The 19,796-nt window shown below is 35.7% G+C and overlaps 1 protein-coding gene across 1 annotated transcript in view; it reads left to right on the forward strand.

The window, feature by feature from the left end:
* The first annotated feature begins 4,362 nt into the window (after positions 1–4,362).
* The window catches only part of AKAP6 (A-kinase anchoring protein 6), a 190,673-nt gene continuing 175,239 nt past the window's right edge, over positions 4,363–19,796 (forward strand). The window contains exons 1-3 of the mRNA XM_015813076.1: positions 4,363–4,429; positions 13,926–14,177; positions 17,268–19,073. Of these exons, the coding sequence (XP_015668562.1) occupies positions 4,397–4,429; positions 13,926–14,177; positions 17,268–19,073 (2,091 nt within the window). The 5' untranslated portion in view covers positions 4,363–4,396. The remainder of the gene's footprint in view (positions 4,430–13,925; positions 14,178–17,267; positions 19,074–19,796) is intronic.

Below are 19,796 nucleotides of genomic sequence, written 5' to 3' on the forward strand. Positions count from 1 at the left end.
TCTTTAGGGAAACACCTAAAAGGGAACATGTTTTGGGGTGGATTGGGGTGTGTGTATTTGGGGTGTCTATGGGGGGTGTTTTTTGTCTCTTCTCTGTTCCCCTTGTAGGATATGTTGTGAGTTCGTTATCACATAAATGGGCTACCTCCTCCATCCCCCCTTTCATCTGATCTTGTGGGGGGGTGCAAATTGCCTTTGTTGTGAGCTATGGGGAAAAACACACCATAGCTCACAACGAAGGCAATTTGCACACACCCCACAAGATCAGAGAGAAGGAGGGATGGAGGAGGTAGCCCATTTGTGTGATAACGAACTCACAACATATCCTACAAGGGGAACAGAGAAGAGACAAAAAACACCCCCCATAGACACCCCAAATACGCACACCCCAATCCACCCCACAACAAGGAGAAATAATGATGGGTGCGAACGACACGGATGGCTGGATGACAACCCACGGGGCACCCACACCACGACCCCCGCTAACAAGAGGGGAGGGACGAGACACTCCACCGATGACTACAAAAAAGAGATCCATGAGCAAACAATGGAAAGCCACGCCACGGGATCCTGCACGTGCGCAAGAAGGGCAAAAGAACTAGCAAACGATGAAGGGGGACTGAAAAACCCAATGAACAATCAAGCAGTAAAGGACCTTAAGATGGGGGGGACAACCAGAAGTGGATCAATATACCCACGGAGGTCCACGGAAGAAGGCAGCGCTCCTGAGTGGGAGAACACACGCAGGAGCATATCCATCAGAGACTACCCTGATAGACACCCGGATCCACTCAATATAACCCCTCCCCCAAGCACACATGCGCACAACCCCATGAAGGAAGATCAGATGGATCCCGGAATAGAACCAAAAAAGGGGATAAGTGTAAGCGAGCAAAAGCAACCGGCGTATGCTAATAGAAAGAAAGTGATTGAGCCCAAGAAAAAGAAAATAGTAACCTCGGAAAACACCAACACAGCAAGAGACGCGTGCCCTTTAAGAACAAACAAAGTAGAGAAAACAGACAGACTGATGACTAGATCGAGAAGCCGGGCGCAGAGCCATCCGGCAATATAAAAAGGACTCCCAGTAATCTTGTATTATGCTCTGATGATGTTGGCAGTGTTGGCCAACGAAAGCTTAGCTTTAGCTTTTGTATTAAACAGTTTTTGTTTTAATATTATCTTGGTGCTCGGACTATTTTATTTCTATTATATAATTGTTATTTAATTAATTCAGTATCTACTGCAATATTGTTCTGCATAATGTTTCACTGTGCCAAAACCAAAAATGCAAGTAACCCATTTTCTTTCATTTCTCATGAAGTAATCTGCTTGCTGCCAGCCACTTCTTGAAGAAGGATAATACAACTTTCCAATTTCTGTGTGTTGAACCAGGTGAAGACAAAGGGTACTCGTGCAAAACTGGAGCTTTGGCCTTGATCTGCCTGGATGTGGTATCTGGATAGAACAAGATGAGGTTCTCATAACTGGCTTTCCATTGGCAATTAACCCTTCCCCAATTTGTAACCATTCTCAGATTTGATTGTGACCCCTAGGTAGTTGCAATCTGAAGTTTGAGAATTCTGATGTAAGTTTCTGTGGATCACTTTATTAGAATAGATGGGATATTATAAGTCCATGACTGGGGACAATGAGAAACGTAAATGAAAGGAGAAAGAAATGAAGTACAGATGTTAAATGCACATGCTGATATTTATGTTCTCGATAGTTAAAGGCACATGCTGATATTTATGTTCTCGATCTGAAGTACAGATGTTAAATGCACATGCTAATATTTATGTTCTCGACAACTGAAAAGCAGTTGTCAGGTGTAATGCATAGATTTTGTGTTGATTAAATATTTTTTTTATTTTACTTTAATTACTCATTTTCAAGTTATAAAATCTATGAAATTTAAATTAATCAAAAAGGACCAAGCTGGTAACTAGGAATATAAAATACACTTGGGGAAAAAATCAGTAAAAGATTTTTCACTTGCAGATAAAAACATATATCACCAGTGATGTTATTTATAATCAACTTTCACTACTATAAGTTTATAAACCTGAAGCTGCTTATAAATGTATAGCTAGCCTAAAACATTTGCTGAACAACAATATACTTTCAAGTTTCACCTATATAGAAACACTTCTTCCAGTACATGATGCTACAGCAGGGCTGTACTGCCATACACAAACCATGTATTCATGATGTTTCACATGTTGCTGATCTGAAATTTTGGAATATCTTTATAATTAAAGAAAGTGCTGTGGGGCGTCTACTGCTGATCTGGTTAGTCCCATATGGTCTTCTTGATGAGATCATTAATGCATGTAGTGTGATAAGAAACTGGCTTCAGTTTAATTTCTTGGAAAAAGGTTGAACTCTCAATAAATTTTAATTCCATGATTATACCAGAAAAGAAATCTAAGTAATAGGCCTGTGCAAGGATGAACATGATTCTTCTACATGAGAGGAGGAGTCAATTATCCTTCATAAGGCACACACTTGCATTAAACAAACTAAGCTTCTTCATTTTGTACAAAGGAAATTGTAAGACATGCTGAACAGTATACAGCAGCTTCCTAGCAGACAAAATTCTAGTTATCAAATGGACTACTGGTAGTATTCATGTGGCTGGTACTTATTCTTAGTTGCTAGAGTACTCTCCTTACACAGCAGTTTAACTCTTCACTTGCAGGCCTGGTGTGATCCTGCCCTTCCTGTCCCAGTAGTTTCCATTTCACTGCAATCCTACTTGTCTGGAAGGCACAGCTGAATAACAAGATAAAGGTCCAGAAATATGGAATGTAACAGCTGTTTTTATATAGCTCATTCAAAGTGATGTAACCCCATTGCTTAGATATGAAAGGAATGTAACCATCATCCTTACAAAGATGGATGGTGAGAGTGAGGAACCAGCTGAGCCAGTCTCCCCACTATTTGTGCAGGAAATTGCACACTTTAAAGAATCACTTGATTAAATCCTTAAGGGTAAGAACTAATCTGTCTGGCTGTTTAATCTCTCAGAAGGGGGGGGGAAAGAAAATTCAATTTGATACTTTATTGCAGCAGCCTTACTGAATCTACTTTGCGCTTTGCTGAAAGATATGAAGAAAATGGTTTAGTTCAAAACGTTGCTTCTACTTAATCAATTATATTATACAACTAAAATGTCAGCTGAGATGTGAGAGTGATAACTTATCTTAGCTCAGAATGCATAATATTGGTCTTGAAAGTCAGAGATGAAACTTCTACAGTGGTCTGTTTTTCATGAACCTTTCTTTCCAAAAAATAAACAAAACTGTAAGAATTTTGATTAAGTCAGTTCAAAATACTAGATTTAATAGTTTTCATTTACACTCCTCCACCTCCAAACTGTTAGTTCACCTCCTTCCTTCAAGGAAATAAGGATATATCACAATTAATTTTGCTTTGGTGATATAAAATATCCACAGGGTAGTTTGGTATTTCTTCTGGAATGAAGCAGCAAGATCATCTGAGCTGAAAAACATATCAACATTTTATTCTCAGTTAGTTTTCCACGACTATATAGTACTGAAAAAGCTAGCAGCCTCCAGTGTAAAGTTAGTATTTTTCTGGTATTGTGAGTCACGGCAAAAGGGAAGCAAATGTTTCCAACCTCCTGATCTTGGTGCTCTGGAAAAAAAAAGATCTCAGAGCTTTCAAAACTTCTCCAGCTTTACTAAAGTAAAACTTCTCCAGCTTTGTTTTAAAATCCACATCATGTTTGCTCACAAATCCCAAAGATTTCATAAGGCACTTGCTTTTCAGTGTTTCGATTTATCATATAAATCCTGTAAGTGTTTACTTAGAACTATGTTCTGCACAGTTCAGCCCAGCTTATTACTAAGCCAGACTGCATAAATTTGCAGATATGTCAAGACACAAATGCTTTCTCCAGAAATAAATCCAAATTTGAACCTTTATTATTGGCTTTGTACAGTAACCAAGTGACCGATTTATATTAGATTCCTTTTTGCCATCTTGGTGCACTGCTAACATTCTCCTGGAATGCATGTCAGTGACTAAAATAACCCAACTAATTTCAAGTGGCAAGTGGCTGGTGAGTCAGACATCTTTATGACAGCAAAAACATTCGAGTGTTATAGTAGCTCAGAAAGTTCTGTGCAAAGAAACAGCTAGGTTTAATCTCAGGAATAATGTTGTGCTCACCCACTTTTTAAAAGATTATATTTTAAATTTGTTTTCTGTACAAAGCAAAAGCAATTGCCTGAGAACTGAAAATGGATCCAACTGTGATTTGTCTGGATTTTACATTGGCATGTTTCCTGAATCGCTAACTCAAATTAACTGCTTTGAAGAAGCAGTTTGAAGAAGAAGAAGGGGGGGTTGTTAATCTTCTGCTAAATAGATGAATGAAAATTCTCCTTTCAAAACAATTAAGGTAGGATACCTTGTAGTGGGAAATAATTAACAAAGCATAGATTCTCGAAATAGATCTGAGAACCTTCGTTTTTAAAGTGTAACCTTTGCAGATACTGTTTTATACTGTAGCTTTTTAAAGGGAATCACATTTCATGTCTATGAACTTCCCTTTAGCACTTCATTCCTTTGCGTGTTATAATTTCTGTCAACAATACTTGACGTTGAAATAATTACTGTATTACAAGGTGTTTAAGGAATTAGTACATTAGACTATCTTGTTAAAGACAAGCTCCAACCCCCCCTTTCTTTCTGTTTTAACAGCCAATATATCAAGTTTCTGTGGTAACTGGTTGACATTATCATGATCTTAGTAATTTGTTTGATTAAGTATATTTGGAGGGTTGCCATAGCACCCTTTTTTATTCTGGGTAGGTTTTCAAGTTTCTATGGATTCTAAGCTTTTGATAAAGATTCATTCTTCCATGATTAATATCAGTGAAAAATAATGCTTATGTTTTAGCAAGATTTAGAACAGTATTGCTTGGCTATTTATAATTCAAAGTATGATTAAAAATAGTTATATACAACTACATTGTCTTGACTGTAAAGTTTGGCCTGAAATATAGTGCATCATTTTTATTTTATCTTAACAAATTCATAATAAAAAGCATTGTTGGTATAATTTATTGCAATTATGTTATTAGTGTGTCTACTATATTATCCAAAGTTTACAGAAGTCAAGTTAAATGAATTAAATAATTAGTAGGTAACAATGATCTAGTTACAGTAATGATCCATCAGTTTCAATTTCTATACTAAGATGTGTTATTGTAACATTTGTACATTTGTGTCTTGTAATAATGGATATTATACATAGTATAGCTCTTCTTAGTTCATATATATATATTAAAGGAGAAACTATAGTTTGATAACAATAACAATAAAAATAACATCTGTCTATCCCAGATTCTTGGGAAGGACTTGATAAGTGGCTAAAAATACAAATCCGGTATAAACATCTGGCTGACTATGCAACCATCTACAATTTTGTAGTGAAAAGGATGAAATAATTGATCATTTGATCAGTGATGCAGCAAAATTTCACAAACTGGTATAAGCATCATCGTGATCAAGTTGTCAAAATTTTGCCAGGGGGTTGGATTTGAATATAGCAAGAACCAATGGGGCTATCAAGTTGAGAAGGTTTTGGAAAATGAGTGGGCTAAAATCTTATGGGATTTCAAAATTCATAATGTGCCTGATATAAGAGATATTGAAAAGAAGAAAGTCTGGTTCATTGAAGTTCCTACTGGAAATATGACTGTTAAAAATTACAGAACTTGCAGATTGAAGTTGAATGTACATGGAAAAAGAAATCTTCTGTTATACCAATCATGACTGGAGCCCTTGGAACAATACCTTAGAACTCCCTTGATATTTGGAAATTTGAATTTATTGGACCTGAACAACCTAGGTTTTTTTAAAAAATATCCTGGGACTCACCATATGAACTGCCTATATCCTCAGATGCTATCTTAATAATCCTTAAGTCCTTGAATTATTAAGTTTTCACCAATCTTTGCAAATCTAATTGTAGATTAGTCATATAATTTATTAAATTTACATACTACCCAATTCCCAATCACTCTGGGCACTTCAGTGGTAGACATAAGATGATGCCATAGTCATTGTCCTATTCTCCAAATAGGACAATGAAAGACCCCTGCCTTAAATTCTTAGACATTTAGATTTTCCATCAGTTATTATTTATTCTTTAAATAACCATGGGCCTAATGATATTCTTACAAATAATTTAATTTTTATCTTGAGATCTGATAAAGGATGAAAATTCTGTCTGTGGTGTGGCTTACATAGGACTGAATATATTTGATCAGCTTTAAATTGAGGTGATTCAAAATTATGATGAAAATGGAACTCTAAAAATATATGAGACAGTATAAGAAGGAGGAATATTGTCTGATGACGTTTGAAAATATTGTTCCTGGAGAACTACATTTTCAGATTAATAATGTAGTGCATATTAAGTCTTTTTACTTGGCTTCTTAAGAAAGACTCATCTTTATAAAATGAAGATCATATCAAATATGCTTGTTTATCAGAAGTTGTGAATGCTTCAACACTAGATGTTTTAAAGAAGAGATTGGACAACCACTTGTCTGAAATGGTATAGGGTTACAGGGGGTTGGACTAGAAGACCTCCAGGGTCTATTCTATTCTATTCTATTCTATTCTATTCTATTCTATTCTATTCTATTCTATTCTATTCTATTCTATGACATGACATGACATGACATGACATGACATGACATGACATTCTTCCTTGACTTATGATCACAATTGAGGCTAAAATTTCAATTGCTGAGCAGGTTAGTTGTTAAGTGAGTTGAGACCCATTTTACGATATTTTTACCATAGTTGTTAAGCAAATCACTGCAGTTAGTGAATCATATGGTTGTTAAGCAGCTCTGGCTTCCCCCATTGACTTTGCTTGTCAGAAACTAACTGGGAAGGTTACAAATGGTAATCATATGAACCCAGGACAATGCAACTGTCATAAATACATGCCAGTTGCGAAGCACCCGAATTTGGATCATGTGACCATGGGGATGCTGCAACAGTCGTAATTGTGAAAACCAGTCACAAATCATTTTTTCAATGCCATTGTAACTTCAAATGGCCACTAAACAAATGGTCGTAAGTCGAGGACTACTTGTACAAAGGGAAATAAATTTATTTTTCTTTAGTTTCAGAACCTGACAAGAAAAATAATGTGGATTTGGTTTGGGGAAAAAAATTCAAAGAAAAGGCATTACCAGATATGTGACATTTGAAATTGCAGTGACTGTGGAATTTAGAAATAATCAGATTTTACATGTAGCATATATTCCCCCTCTTTCACTCCAGACCTTAGAAACCCTGCAGGATTAATATTCACTGAGTTATAAATAACTCGGCTTGATTAAAAGTCTTCTTTCCCCAACAGAGTTAAATTCAGATTGTTCTCTCTCTCTCTCTCTCTCTCTCTCTCTCTCTCTCTCTCTCTCTCTCTCTCTCTTCCTCCTCTCCCTCTTTCCGTCTTTCTTTCTCTCTCTCTCTCTCTCTCACACACACAAGTGTACACACACACAAGCGTGCGCACATGCACACACACACACACATCTTAATGGCATATGCCATTTAGTTATTTGGGTTTTGATTTTCTGTTTGTTACTTGAACCCTCATTATTTCAAGGCCATAGTTGTCTCACCCGGAAATATCTTTCATTCCATCAACTTGGCACATTTCCTCCAGGGGCAGCTGACATGGAGTGAATTCCTATCTAGTTTCTGTTGGATTTAGTAGTAAAGAAATCTTAGAAGAGCCTGCTTGCCAGAACTGCGCGTACAGTGGCTGTCCTTTCAAAACAATAATATATCAACTAAGATATATCAACTGAAATTCTAAAATTTATAATTTTTTGTTCAGTCTCTCTTACAGTATGATCATGCTCAATGTGTGATAAATATTTCATTTAATCTCTTTCTCAACTACATGCAAGCAGACATTTTGGTAACAGTTTATTTACATCAGCTTTCCTCAATTTCCAGTACTGCTGAGTATAATTATTTAATTAATTGATTTATTAAACAAATGTATATGGCTGCCCACCTCATGGTGACTCCAGGAAGGATACAGTAATAAAAAGCTACAATTTAACCCCACCCACAAACCCTTACCCCCTAATTATGTTCCCTAATCTCCAAGCATATTTTTGTTGGAAACAACTTCATCAAAAAGTGTCTGACCACTCTACCCAATCAACACAAGCTGTAAAAAGGATTAACATTGCCATACGTCAATAACATCTCGGAAACCACCAACAGACTACTACAGCCACATGGCCTCAGCATAGCACACAAACCAATTAAAGCCCTCCAAAACATGATACATAAACCAAAAGACCCAGTAGTCCCAGAGGAAAAATCAGGACTCATCTACAACATACAGTGTAAAGACTGCAATAGCCACTGCATAGGACAAGCAGGCAGGAGAATAACAGAACACATCCATGAAGACCAAGGACAGGACCAGTCAGTACACATGAAAACTCTTTAATTTCACAACATATGGGCAGATTTAACCATAGTTGAATCTGCGACCATTCTAGATCAAACCACTCCAAAAATGCTAGAGAATTTCTGGAAGCCTGGCATTCTGACAAATGGGCCATCAATAGACATATAGACATAAACAACATCTACATACTGTGCAAAAGGGCAATTGACAAACCAAAAAGGGAACAAAAAGACTAAAATTGTAAAAATTGCAACCAATTCTACATGGGACAAACATCACGTCAATTAAAAACCAGGATCCAAGAACACCGGTTGGCAGTCAAATATCACAATCCCAAATCCTTAATCTCTACCCACACTGACACACCCACATCTGACCCATCACAAGACCTACTGACCACATGAAGCCCTTATAAACAGAAGAACACTGACATCCCCTAAACTCTGCTGAAGATGTTATCTAGCCTGGTAATGAAATGTTTGGAAACCAACCCCCAAGCTTGGAGAACGAACCTTCGCCCTCATCCTAAACCCGAACTACAGATATTCGCTACTATTGCAAACAATTATAATGTTAAATAAAATTAATTAAGGCAGACATGCTTAAAATATGTTTTGCATGTAAGCATGTCTTATGAAATGTGTAAGTCTCTATTTTTTGCAGAAGATTTAAAGATTAGGAACATAAAGCCATACATTTACTTGCGACACTCTTATACTGTAATTACGAAGTCCTGGGACTTGTTATTTTCTATTAGATTTTGTATGCTGTATATGGCTGCATTGTTGGAATAACTAAAAAAACAAAACAAAACCCCAACCCTCCATTAGTACTTATTTTTTTAAAAACCCGTGTGATTAAAAACAAATAGACCTGAGTAGATATTATGAATCCATATTTTCATTCCTGAAGATAAGACCGTTGAATTCACTTGGAGTAACTTCCAAGTAAATAGAGTTTGTCAGTGTTCAAGCTTTTGTTGCAACAGTATTTATATACTAGAGTTTTTTGAAGTTGGCACAGGGTTTGTCTGATAGATAGTAGCAGCTGTAAATTATTGGTTCAGCTGTTACCTAGACTGGGTTAAGTGGACAGTTGGTACAATAGAGGAGGCAGGCTTTAATGTGATGAGAAATTCCATAGCTCTAAGTGGTTCTGTATAAACTACAGCTCAAAATTAAATCCATAGTTTTGTAAACTTGTGCTTGATAAATTATGTTTTAAAAAACAAAACAATTTTGTTTACTCAGGCAACTGGTATAAAGTGGGCATAATTTTTTTAGCAAAGGAAGTATTTTTCAGCCCTGGGATTACTATCTGATTGCTGGATTTTGAACAAAAGATAACAACATGGGGACAGAATTTCTGCTAATGATTGATAGCTAGATTTCTTAAACCACATGTTTTATTTAAAAAAAAAAGCTAATTAAAGGTCAAAATTAGTAATATAGTTTGTTCAGTTTTCTTTGCATAAACCTAGTTTTGTGCTCTGTATACCACATGAGGATTTACTTGTTATTTACATGAAAACCTAATTCTAATTTTCTAAGCTTCAATCTTGAAGATTTAATACACAATGGCAGTAAGAGTGGTCTGTCTTGCCTAATCTATCTTCCTAATTGCCCAATAGTATCTGATAATCCTTCCATTGTTGTTTACTTGCTAAGATTCCATTCCTGCTTTGTCTGGCATGCTGTCATGATCTGTGCCATCCTTATCTACTCTGCAGGAACCTGATGTTCTTCACCTGCAGTGGGTTGGAAGCCAACCAACATTTTTTTCTTTATATTATGCTTTATGACTTAGTATGACGCATGAACTAAAACAACCAAAACCAACACTAAATAAACTAAGTGGTAGTGCCATGTATGGATCTATTCAGACAGCAAACCTCCCTTTTTCACAGCTGGGATTATGTAAGCTACATTACCCAGGGGGAGGGCCTTCTCTGTGGGTGCCCCCACCCTCTGGAATGAACTACCCCCCGAGATCCGGATGATTCCGGATCTCCTTACTTTCCGCCGCGCCCTCAAGACATGGCTTTTCCAGCAAGCGGGCCTGACCTAGGGAGGATTTTAGGTAGGGATGATTTTAAAAGTAATTTTAATCGGAAACACAGCTGGCAATATTTGGTTTTTAATTCGGCTTTTATTGGGGTTTATTTTTTGTATTTCTGTATTTTTGTATTTTGTATTTTTTGTACTTTGTGTATAGTATTTGTTTTTTAATATGCTGTGAACCGCCCTGAGTCCTATGGGAGAAGGGCGGTATACAAATTAAAGTAACATAACATAAATTAACATAACATGAAAAGAACAACTGAAACCTGTTTGAAGAAAGGAAATCAGCAACTGGAGAAGGAACGCGGTCGAGAGACGAACATGAGCGTTTGAATATTGGATGCCCTCTGTGATCCTGGACCATCTTTCTGGGGATCTGCAGATAGTAAGCAGATTCCTGCTGCTCATATAAATCCAGGTTATATCAAAAATCAAGACAATATATCTTATTAATTTTTCTCAAGTAATATATTATTGTAGTTAGGAATGTTCAAAAGTCATGTATCAAATGAGTAAGGTTTATTGAGGTGGCTCCATTGTTAATAATAATAATAATAATAATAATAATAATAATAATAATAATAATAATAATAATAATAATAATAATAATAATAATAGTAAAGTTGGAAGGGACCTTGAAAGTTATCTAGTCTAACCTCCTGCTCAGGCAGGAAACCCTATACCATTTCGGACAAATGGCTGTCCAGTCTCTTCTTAAAAACTTCCAGTGTTGGAGCATTCACCGCTTCTGGAGGCAGGTTGTTCCACTGGTTAATTGTTCTAACTGTCAGGAAGTTTCTCCTTAGTTCTAGGTTGCTTCTCTCCTTGATGAGTTTCCACCCGTTGCTTCTTGTCCTGCCTCCAGGCGCTTTGGAGAATAGCTTGACTCCATCTTCTTGGTGGCAGCCCCCGATATTGATATCCCTTTACCCATTATTAATCTTTTTAGTTGCATTTTTATAATTTTGAAAATGTTTTTAATAATTGTTATTTGTGTACTGTTGTTTTTTAACTTGGTTGTACTCCACCCAGAGTCACTTGTTTTGTGAGATGGGTAACTATATCAATTTGAAAAATAAATAAATAAATAAATAATAAAATAACCAATTGAAACAATCAATGCAATTTTTATAATAGTCTGTAGGCCTGACATTGGTACAACCTGTATATAGAGACAAAGGAGAGGAATATCACCTCTAATTGGAAATCATATTTCAGAACAGCCAAGATGTTTATGAATAAACAGCAGCTTTATCTTCTAGAACTCCTCCTCCATCTAGTAATAATAATAATAATAATAATAATAATAATAATAATAATAATAATAATAATAATAATAATAATAATAATAATAATAATAATAATAATAAAGTTGGAAGGGACCTTGGAGGTCATCGAGTCCTGATTCAAGACTTCCATAGAATCAGCAATTTGGCCTAGACACATAGGGTACCACTGAATACCATTTACATATCGATAGTATCTCAACCCAAATTAGTGGATGACTTATATTAACAGAGATCTATCATGCACTGTGCCCTACAATATACCATGTACAGTCAAAGGCTTTATTGCTTTTCCCTGTGACTTACATCTGGAAACCCCACTTAGATTGAAGTTAAACCATTGAAAATCTGTGCTCTGTTCTTTAGTCTACTTAACTAAAGGTACTAATGTATATACAAATATTCCAAAAATATCCCATAGGTCAAATTAGCTGAAAAAAAGAATCAAAACACATTTTCCAGAAACAATATGCTTATTACATTTAATCCAAAAGAGTCCAAGGAACCAAAGATATTATATGCAAGTATTCCAAAAGTTCCCAAGAAGAGAATGTGCAATAAGTGAAGATGTCCAAGAGTTGGTCAAATGAAACAACGGCCCCATCTTGAACTGAGAATAGCAATATCACTGCAATTGAAAAACGTGATTCAAATTTACAAAACGGTGTGCTTAATTCATAATTTTTTTCCATAAACACACATTTCCAGACATACACATTTTCATGCAAAATATAAAATATGGGAATTATACTCATTTTATCATTGTTATCTACACCAAAGAATAAGGTTTAATGACTCTATATCTATCGATGCCAGAGAAATGACTTATATATCTTATTCATATTCTGTGTAATCATTTGAGAAATAGGTCTAAAATAATTTGATACAAATACCTAAATAATTGATATATTCAATACATATGCAAACATATTTATTAATATGAATAAACAAGTCTTTTTTGTTTCAAAGAAACTAACATCCTTTTTTTATTTGTTATTGAAATATTAAATTTGGTAGCATACATATAAATGATCTAAGTAACACTACTCTTGTTTGGCTGAGACAAATTAATGTACAAAGCCCTCAGTTAAGAAAATGAAGATGTTCACAAATATAAAAAAATAGAACAGTGATACTTTGTAAATTTTTACATATGACATATGATGCAAATATGGGTTGTATTGGGTGCAGGACTTACCTAGAGGGAAGATTTAGAAGGTGTTTAATTTTTCAATAGAGGATCAGAGCCAGAAGGAAAGGTCATTGAACAGAAATATAATTAGTTCTTAACATATAATCTAAAAACACTACATTCTGTCATTGTTAATGAACTATTTAGATATTTCGACAGTGCATATTCCTCCATATTATCATTCTAGTTATTGTAATTATCCTGTCTTGATATTATTATTAGCTGTTTTGCTTGTTACAGAGCTCAATCTCAGCAGTCAATCTTTAGCATTGGATGTCATAAAATTGGAAGTAATCAAAATAAGTTTATATCAGAATCATGTAAGCTTTCTTATATACAGTGTGCTATTTTTTCTAAGAAAGAATACCAATTTTTGAAAAACAACAACAGTATTATTTACTAAAGGATTATAATTATATTTACAATGCTTAAAGCATCTTTCACTGCTATTAGAATCAATCAGTTCTCATTAACATAACTACCTATATACACATTTTAAAAGAGATGGTATACTATTTCCAGATTTTTAGGACAGATCACAGCATTTAAAACATAATGTGCTTAGAATTCAGATATTAATTTATCAAGATGCCAGTTATTCTCTCCAGTACAATCTACAATTAGTGCAAAAGATAACAATTTTCCCGAAGTTCATAAAACATCAAAAATGAGCTTTTGATCTAATGTGCATATTAAGTCACTACCAGTGTGTGCTTGCATATTAAGTCACTACCAGTGTGTTTGTGTGCTTGTGTGCACCATCTTTATACATGTTTATATAGCTTTTATATTGACTTAAATAGGCTTTTTCACTTGTGTGTGTAAGCATATACAGTTATGAATGAATGAATGAATTTGAAATAGTTGTGAGTAATATTTTCTTTTCTCTGTTGTCACAGGACATATGTGAAGATATCTCTGATCATGTTGAACAGATCCATGCTCTTCTAGAGACTGAATTTTCCCTGAAACTTCTATCTTACTCAGTCAATGTAATTGTTGATATCCACACGGTACAGTTTCTTTGGCATCAGCTTCGAGTTTCTGTCCTGGTTCTGAGAGAGAGAATTCTTCAGGGACTGCAAGATGCCAATGGAAATTACACCAGGCAAACTGATATTTTGCAAGCTTTTACAGAAGAAACAAAAGAGGTATGGCCAATAAATATAAGAAATTTCTTTCTGAATTCTAAATCCTAGAATTGTTTGTCTGCTGAGGCCCCTATTAAAGCAAATTTATCAGTTTGCAGCAGAATCTTCTGGGTTTAGGCTAGTTGAGCTAACTCCAGTATCAGTCCATTTTAATAAAGCAAAAAATTGACACTACAGTATAGTCCTTCCTTCAGAGTGACTGATCCAGCTGAAATGAAATATATTTTATTTGATTTGGCTGTTTCAGAGATAACTGTAGAGCTAAAAGCAAAAAGCTATTGTAACCTTAAGCTCTAAAGATAACTAAGTGCATTGCTTATTCCCTACGAATAACACAGAGGTAGATACATCAATCATAATGATTCCCTTAATGGAAGCTTACAGGTTCACATTAACAATACTGTTAAGGGAATGTATTAACCCACAAGTAATATTTTCCCCATGATTACACAAATATGCACACATTCATTACAGGCAAGATTTTCTTGAAACTTGAACAACCTCTGTCATAAATCTCATTTAAGTTGTAATTTATTCAAAAGTGGAATATCTTTCACATACATTCTTGCATTCCAGTCCTATGGATAGACATTATTCTGGAGTATTTAGATTCTGCCCTATTTCACTGGTTCCATAAAAAATTTTTTCACCAAAAAGCAAATTTTGAGCTATTCCTACGAACAGTTGAAAAATCATAACATCGGTGTAAAGACAGCTGGAATCGCATTGTTACATAAGACTTCTATAAATCTGGTCCTTTAATTTAAAATACTTTTATTATTTTTGTCAGCATATTCACATCAGCTCCCGCATAGCCAGGGCACAGTACCCTTTTGAGGACTCACACAGACATAGACACAGAATCAGACAGACACACAAACAAACACAGACACAGACACAGACACACACACACACACACACAAACTCCTTTTCTTCTTAGGCCATCTTATGTCAGTATGTTTTCAAAATAATGGCCCTACCATAGGAAAAAAGAGAAACATTGTTATGATGGCTTGAAAAGGGGTATAATAGACCTTAAAAAAAACTGCAGATGAGGGTAACCAAAACAATCTGGAAAGTCATCTTCTCTATGAGAAAAGACCGTGATGTTCAGGTCTCTTTAACTTGAAAAAAAATCAGTTCAAGAGGAACAAAAATTGAGGTGTATAAAATAAGAAAGGATAACGTTTTTTCTCTCTCTGGAAGCACTGGGGTGAAATGGTCCAAATGCTGATTGGATGAAGATTTAATACAAATAAAAGGTAGCACATCTTCACATAAAACATAATCAGCTTGCAGAATTAATTGCCCCTTGGTGTGATGATAGCTGCTAACTTGGATATGTGTACAAAGGTCAGATTTATCTAAGGCTATTTGATGTGAAGACTTGATACTTTATCTAGGTTAGCAGGCATATGCAGGGGAACAACTGCAGAAGATAGGTGTCTCCTTTTTCTGCTTGGAAGCACCCAATTTCATTTGGTTGGCCATTGTGAGAAACAATACAGAATTAAAGTGGACCTTAGCCTAAAATATCATAACTTCTTATGTTCTTAATTCTTGGGATTATATATGAGCTGATGAGTTTTTAGTTCCTTGAGTGCACAATGCTTATCTAATGGATCACTACAAATTACAAACACTGAATCATGTATTTAAATGGACATTGCCTTCTAAGCCTCTCCATCAAAGACCTATGCATGACAGTGTAACAGTTTCTTAAAATATTGAGCACTGTTGTAGAAATGCTTGGAAATTAATTCACTAAATATAATGTCTTTCACTTTTTCCTGTTCCTGCTCTGACAGACCAATATTCTATAGGGACTGTAAGATGACAGTGGAACTTAATGCCAATGCTTCATGATGGCTTCATAATGGGTCACCTTCATCTTACCTTCTGTCAATTAATTGAAGGGATAAATATGGGCAGAACCATCTAATACTTCATAAGCCTGTAGCAAGAGGTTTAGACTTTTTCATAGTATGGAATAGAAGGATCTTGTAATTTAACAGGGTTTAAATTCCTAAACAGGGTACTGAATTTAATCTGAATTTTAATCCAATTTTCAGTCAAAAACTCATTTCTATGTGTGTTACCAGATACTTCATTTACTCACAGCAATTGAGAACCTGCTGTTTAGAAACTGAATATAAATTGTCAGTACAGACGATCTGCATGAACCTAAATTTTGGCTTCACAAACTCTCACTTGATTTAAGTTATACATGGGTTAATTTACAAAGAATGTATCAGTACTGTTGGTTTGGTTCTTTTTCTTCTGGCCAACTACAGTTTAAATAATATAAAAATATAAATCACTTGATAGTTTTTTCAGAAACTGATCAGAAGAGAGTGGTTGATTCTGAAACTGAATCCATTCCTCTCCCACATGCAGTTCCTGTTGGTATCTGCCTCTGACCCACCATTTCTTTAGATCTAATTTTGACTGAAATTCCAATTCACTGTTGTAAATAAATGAGTTCTATAACCATAGTTTCAGAGGAAGAAACTTTGACCTATATTATCAAATGAATGACTAAATGACTAAAATTTGATCTTACATTCCAAAACTATTCTCCAAGCACTATTAGATATGTTTGTGCATTCAAGACTTTGGACCTAACCCCAAATGATAAAATATGGGCCAATGCCTCACCTGACCTATGCCTTTGACTTTCAAGATCTTGCACTGCATTCCTGCATGATAGTAATAAATAAGAATAATATAATAAAATGCCATCAGGGACTGACTTTAATGCATATGGCTCCATTAAACATTGGTTCATGAACTTTTTGCCACTCACATTCCATTCAGTGTTACCCAGGCATAGCACATCACTTCTACGCCAATTATTTAAAGCTGACAACAATTGGACAATCTCTTCCATTATTGCATTCTTCATTATTGAATTAATGTTACCTGTTTTCAGTGAAATCTATAAAACAATGTGATAATTTTATGATCAGTAATGTTCTGAAGATCAAGGGGAAAGCCCCCCTCCCACTGTCCCTGTTTCTGAATTTGCAGATTTTATAGATTTTAAAAATCATAAGCACAACTGTTTTTCCTTTTTTGATTTTGTTACAGGACCGGCTTGATTCTTTAACAGAAGTGGATGACTCAGGACAGCTAACTATCAAATGCTCTCAAAATTATTTATCCCTAGACTGTGGAATTACTGCCTTTGAACTGTCTGACTACAGCCCGAGTGAGGATTTGCTTGGTGCTCTTGGGGACATGACTTCTGGTCCAGCTAAAATAACATCCTTTGAGTCTTGGAGCTGTAGTGAAATGGACAAAGCCTTTCCAGAACTTACTAGAAATGTGGGATTATTGGCTGTAGCAACAGATTCAGGTGCTTCCAAATGCATTGAAAGTATTAATACAAAGGAAATCCACTTACCCTTGTCAATAGATCAGCTGCAGGGGGAAGGCCAAAGTTGCAAAGAATCATCAACTATATCTGCTGAACTTTCACTCACTCATCTTTTTGAGCACTTACCCTTTTGTAAAGTAGCTTCTGAGGATTCGGCTGTCCCATTTGGCCACAAGAAGGTCTTAGAAACAATAAAACAGGAGCCAAACCCAGTGCCCACCAGTGGTGCAAAAGCCGATCATCACCCTCACAGTGAAACCTCAACTCCCAAGAGATCGATACAAGATGGTTGTGACTACAATGAGGATTCACCCACACAACCCACCTTGCCCAAGAGGGGTTTGTTTCTCAAAGAAGACATATTTAAAACAGATATTGTGGTCGATGATATAAAAAATCGGTTCTCTTTGATTAAGACAGAGATCAGTAAGAGCACACCTTCACTGCTAGAGCCAGCAGACCGATCCAAGCTTTGCCTAGCACTACAAACAGCATACAATAATTGCCCTTCTGCTATAAGTCAGTCGTGTGATTGTTTACACAACATAAGTGAGCTCAAGTTTGCAATTCAAAATCATTTCAAAGAAAAGTCTATGGCTTTAGGTAAGTCAAGTGACAGTGCTAGAAGGCAGAAGCTGAAGTGCAAGAAGTCACATGACATTCCTGAGGAGGTGGCATCCTGCAGGATTTCTGAAATGGTATCAAATACTGCGCCAACCAATCAGATGAACAAAAGAGGAGTTCTGACTTTACAAAATGGAATCTCTTCTGGCAGCCTGCAATCCATAGAAGGGACAGAAAGTGATACGACATCAACCTCTTCTGAGCCTTATAAGCAAGAAGAACAGAATGGTCAGTCTGGCAGTGAAAGAGAACCATCTGGTTCACCCACTCATAGCCAAGTCAGCAGCTTTTCAGCTGGATCAGATCCTGCTATATCTCTCTTCCCTCTTCTTCAAAGAAACAAGAGTGAAAAGACCCACTCGTCTTCAGCAAATAATGCCAGCACAGAGGGTAAAATAGGTGATGCCTGGTATGGCTCTGATGAATACTTAGCTCTCCCATCACATCTCAAACAGACAGAAGTACTAGCTTTGAAATTAGAAAATTTGACAAAATTGCTTCCACAGAAATCTCCAGGAGAAACTATTCAAAATATTGATGACTGGGAACTATCTGAAATGAATTCAGACTCAGAGCTTTACCCAAACTATCAGGTCAAAAAGAAGCACAAAAGATTAGGTAGAATTTCACCAAGCTCTTCAAGTGACATTATATCCTCAGTAGGAGACAGCATTGAATCAGGCCCTCTTAGTGATATCCTTTCTGATGAAGAACTTTGCACATCCTCATCTAGCATGAAAAGGTACCTAGAAGATAGGCCACGAAAGCCATCAATATGTCAGGCTTCTGATAAAAATGAAATGACTTTCACAAAGAAATCAACTTTAATACAGCAACTGATGGAAGATATACAACACCAAGAGAATAATGAAATTGTATGGAAAAAAATGGAGGTAAGTAGGAAACTGATGATGTGGATAGATCTTTATCTTCTAATCAATATATGGCAGCATAAAGAGGAAATTTACAAAATACACTGATGCAAGCGAAGTACTACTTGAAATGTTAAAGCAGCCACATTATGCAAAAGATTTGACATCATTGTTTTGAAGGCTTTCCCATATGTGTGCATAACTGCTTCACTTTGCTGGTGGACCCAGAAGTGTTATCTAGTCATACACACATAAACACACAGTTGGGGAAAGACTTTGAAACCAGTGTGTCAAATCCTTTGATATACTCTTTGGCTTTAATGCTTTGAGGAGGATTTCTGTTCTGTTTTGCTTTGCAAAATATCTCTTTTAAAAGTTTGGTAGTGTCCTAATGTTCATGAGTGGAGCAGGAAGGCAAGGTCAATAAGGTATGAGAGATGAATGATATTTTTTGCATTAAGTTCGTGTGTGTTCAGTCATAAGTCCATTCAATCACTTCTTCTGTATCAGTGTTCAAGAGGGGGCTTTCTGGGGGAATGGAATCTATATGAAAAAATCGTATTTAATCTATATGTTTTTTTATAGGCATTATATGTTATATGCATTGTGGTAAATTTTAAAAGATGAAACTGCACTGCAGAATTTGAAGAAATACAGAATAGGAACAATACTGGTATCTTATATTGTTATGCACTTTAGCATGGGGAATACAAATTAGGTCAGTTTATTTCCACATGAAACCAG

The sequence above is a fragment of the Protobothrops mucrosquamatus genome, unplaced genomic scaffold, assembly GCF_001527695.2.
Source record: "Protobothrops mucrosquamatus isolate PMUCROS unplaced genomic scaffold, P.Mucros_1.0 scaffold133, whole genome shotgun sequence".
NCBI classification, from domain to species: domain Eukaryota; kingdom Metazoa; phylum Chordata; class Lepidosauria; order Squamata; family Viperidae; genus Protobothrops; species Protobothrops mucrosquamatus.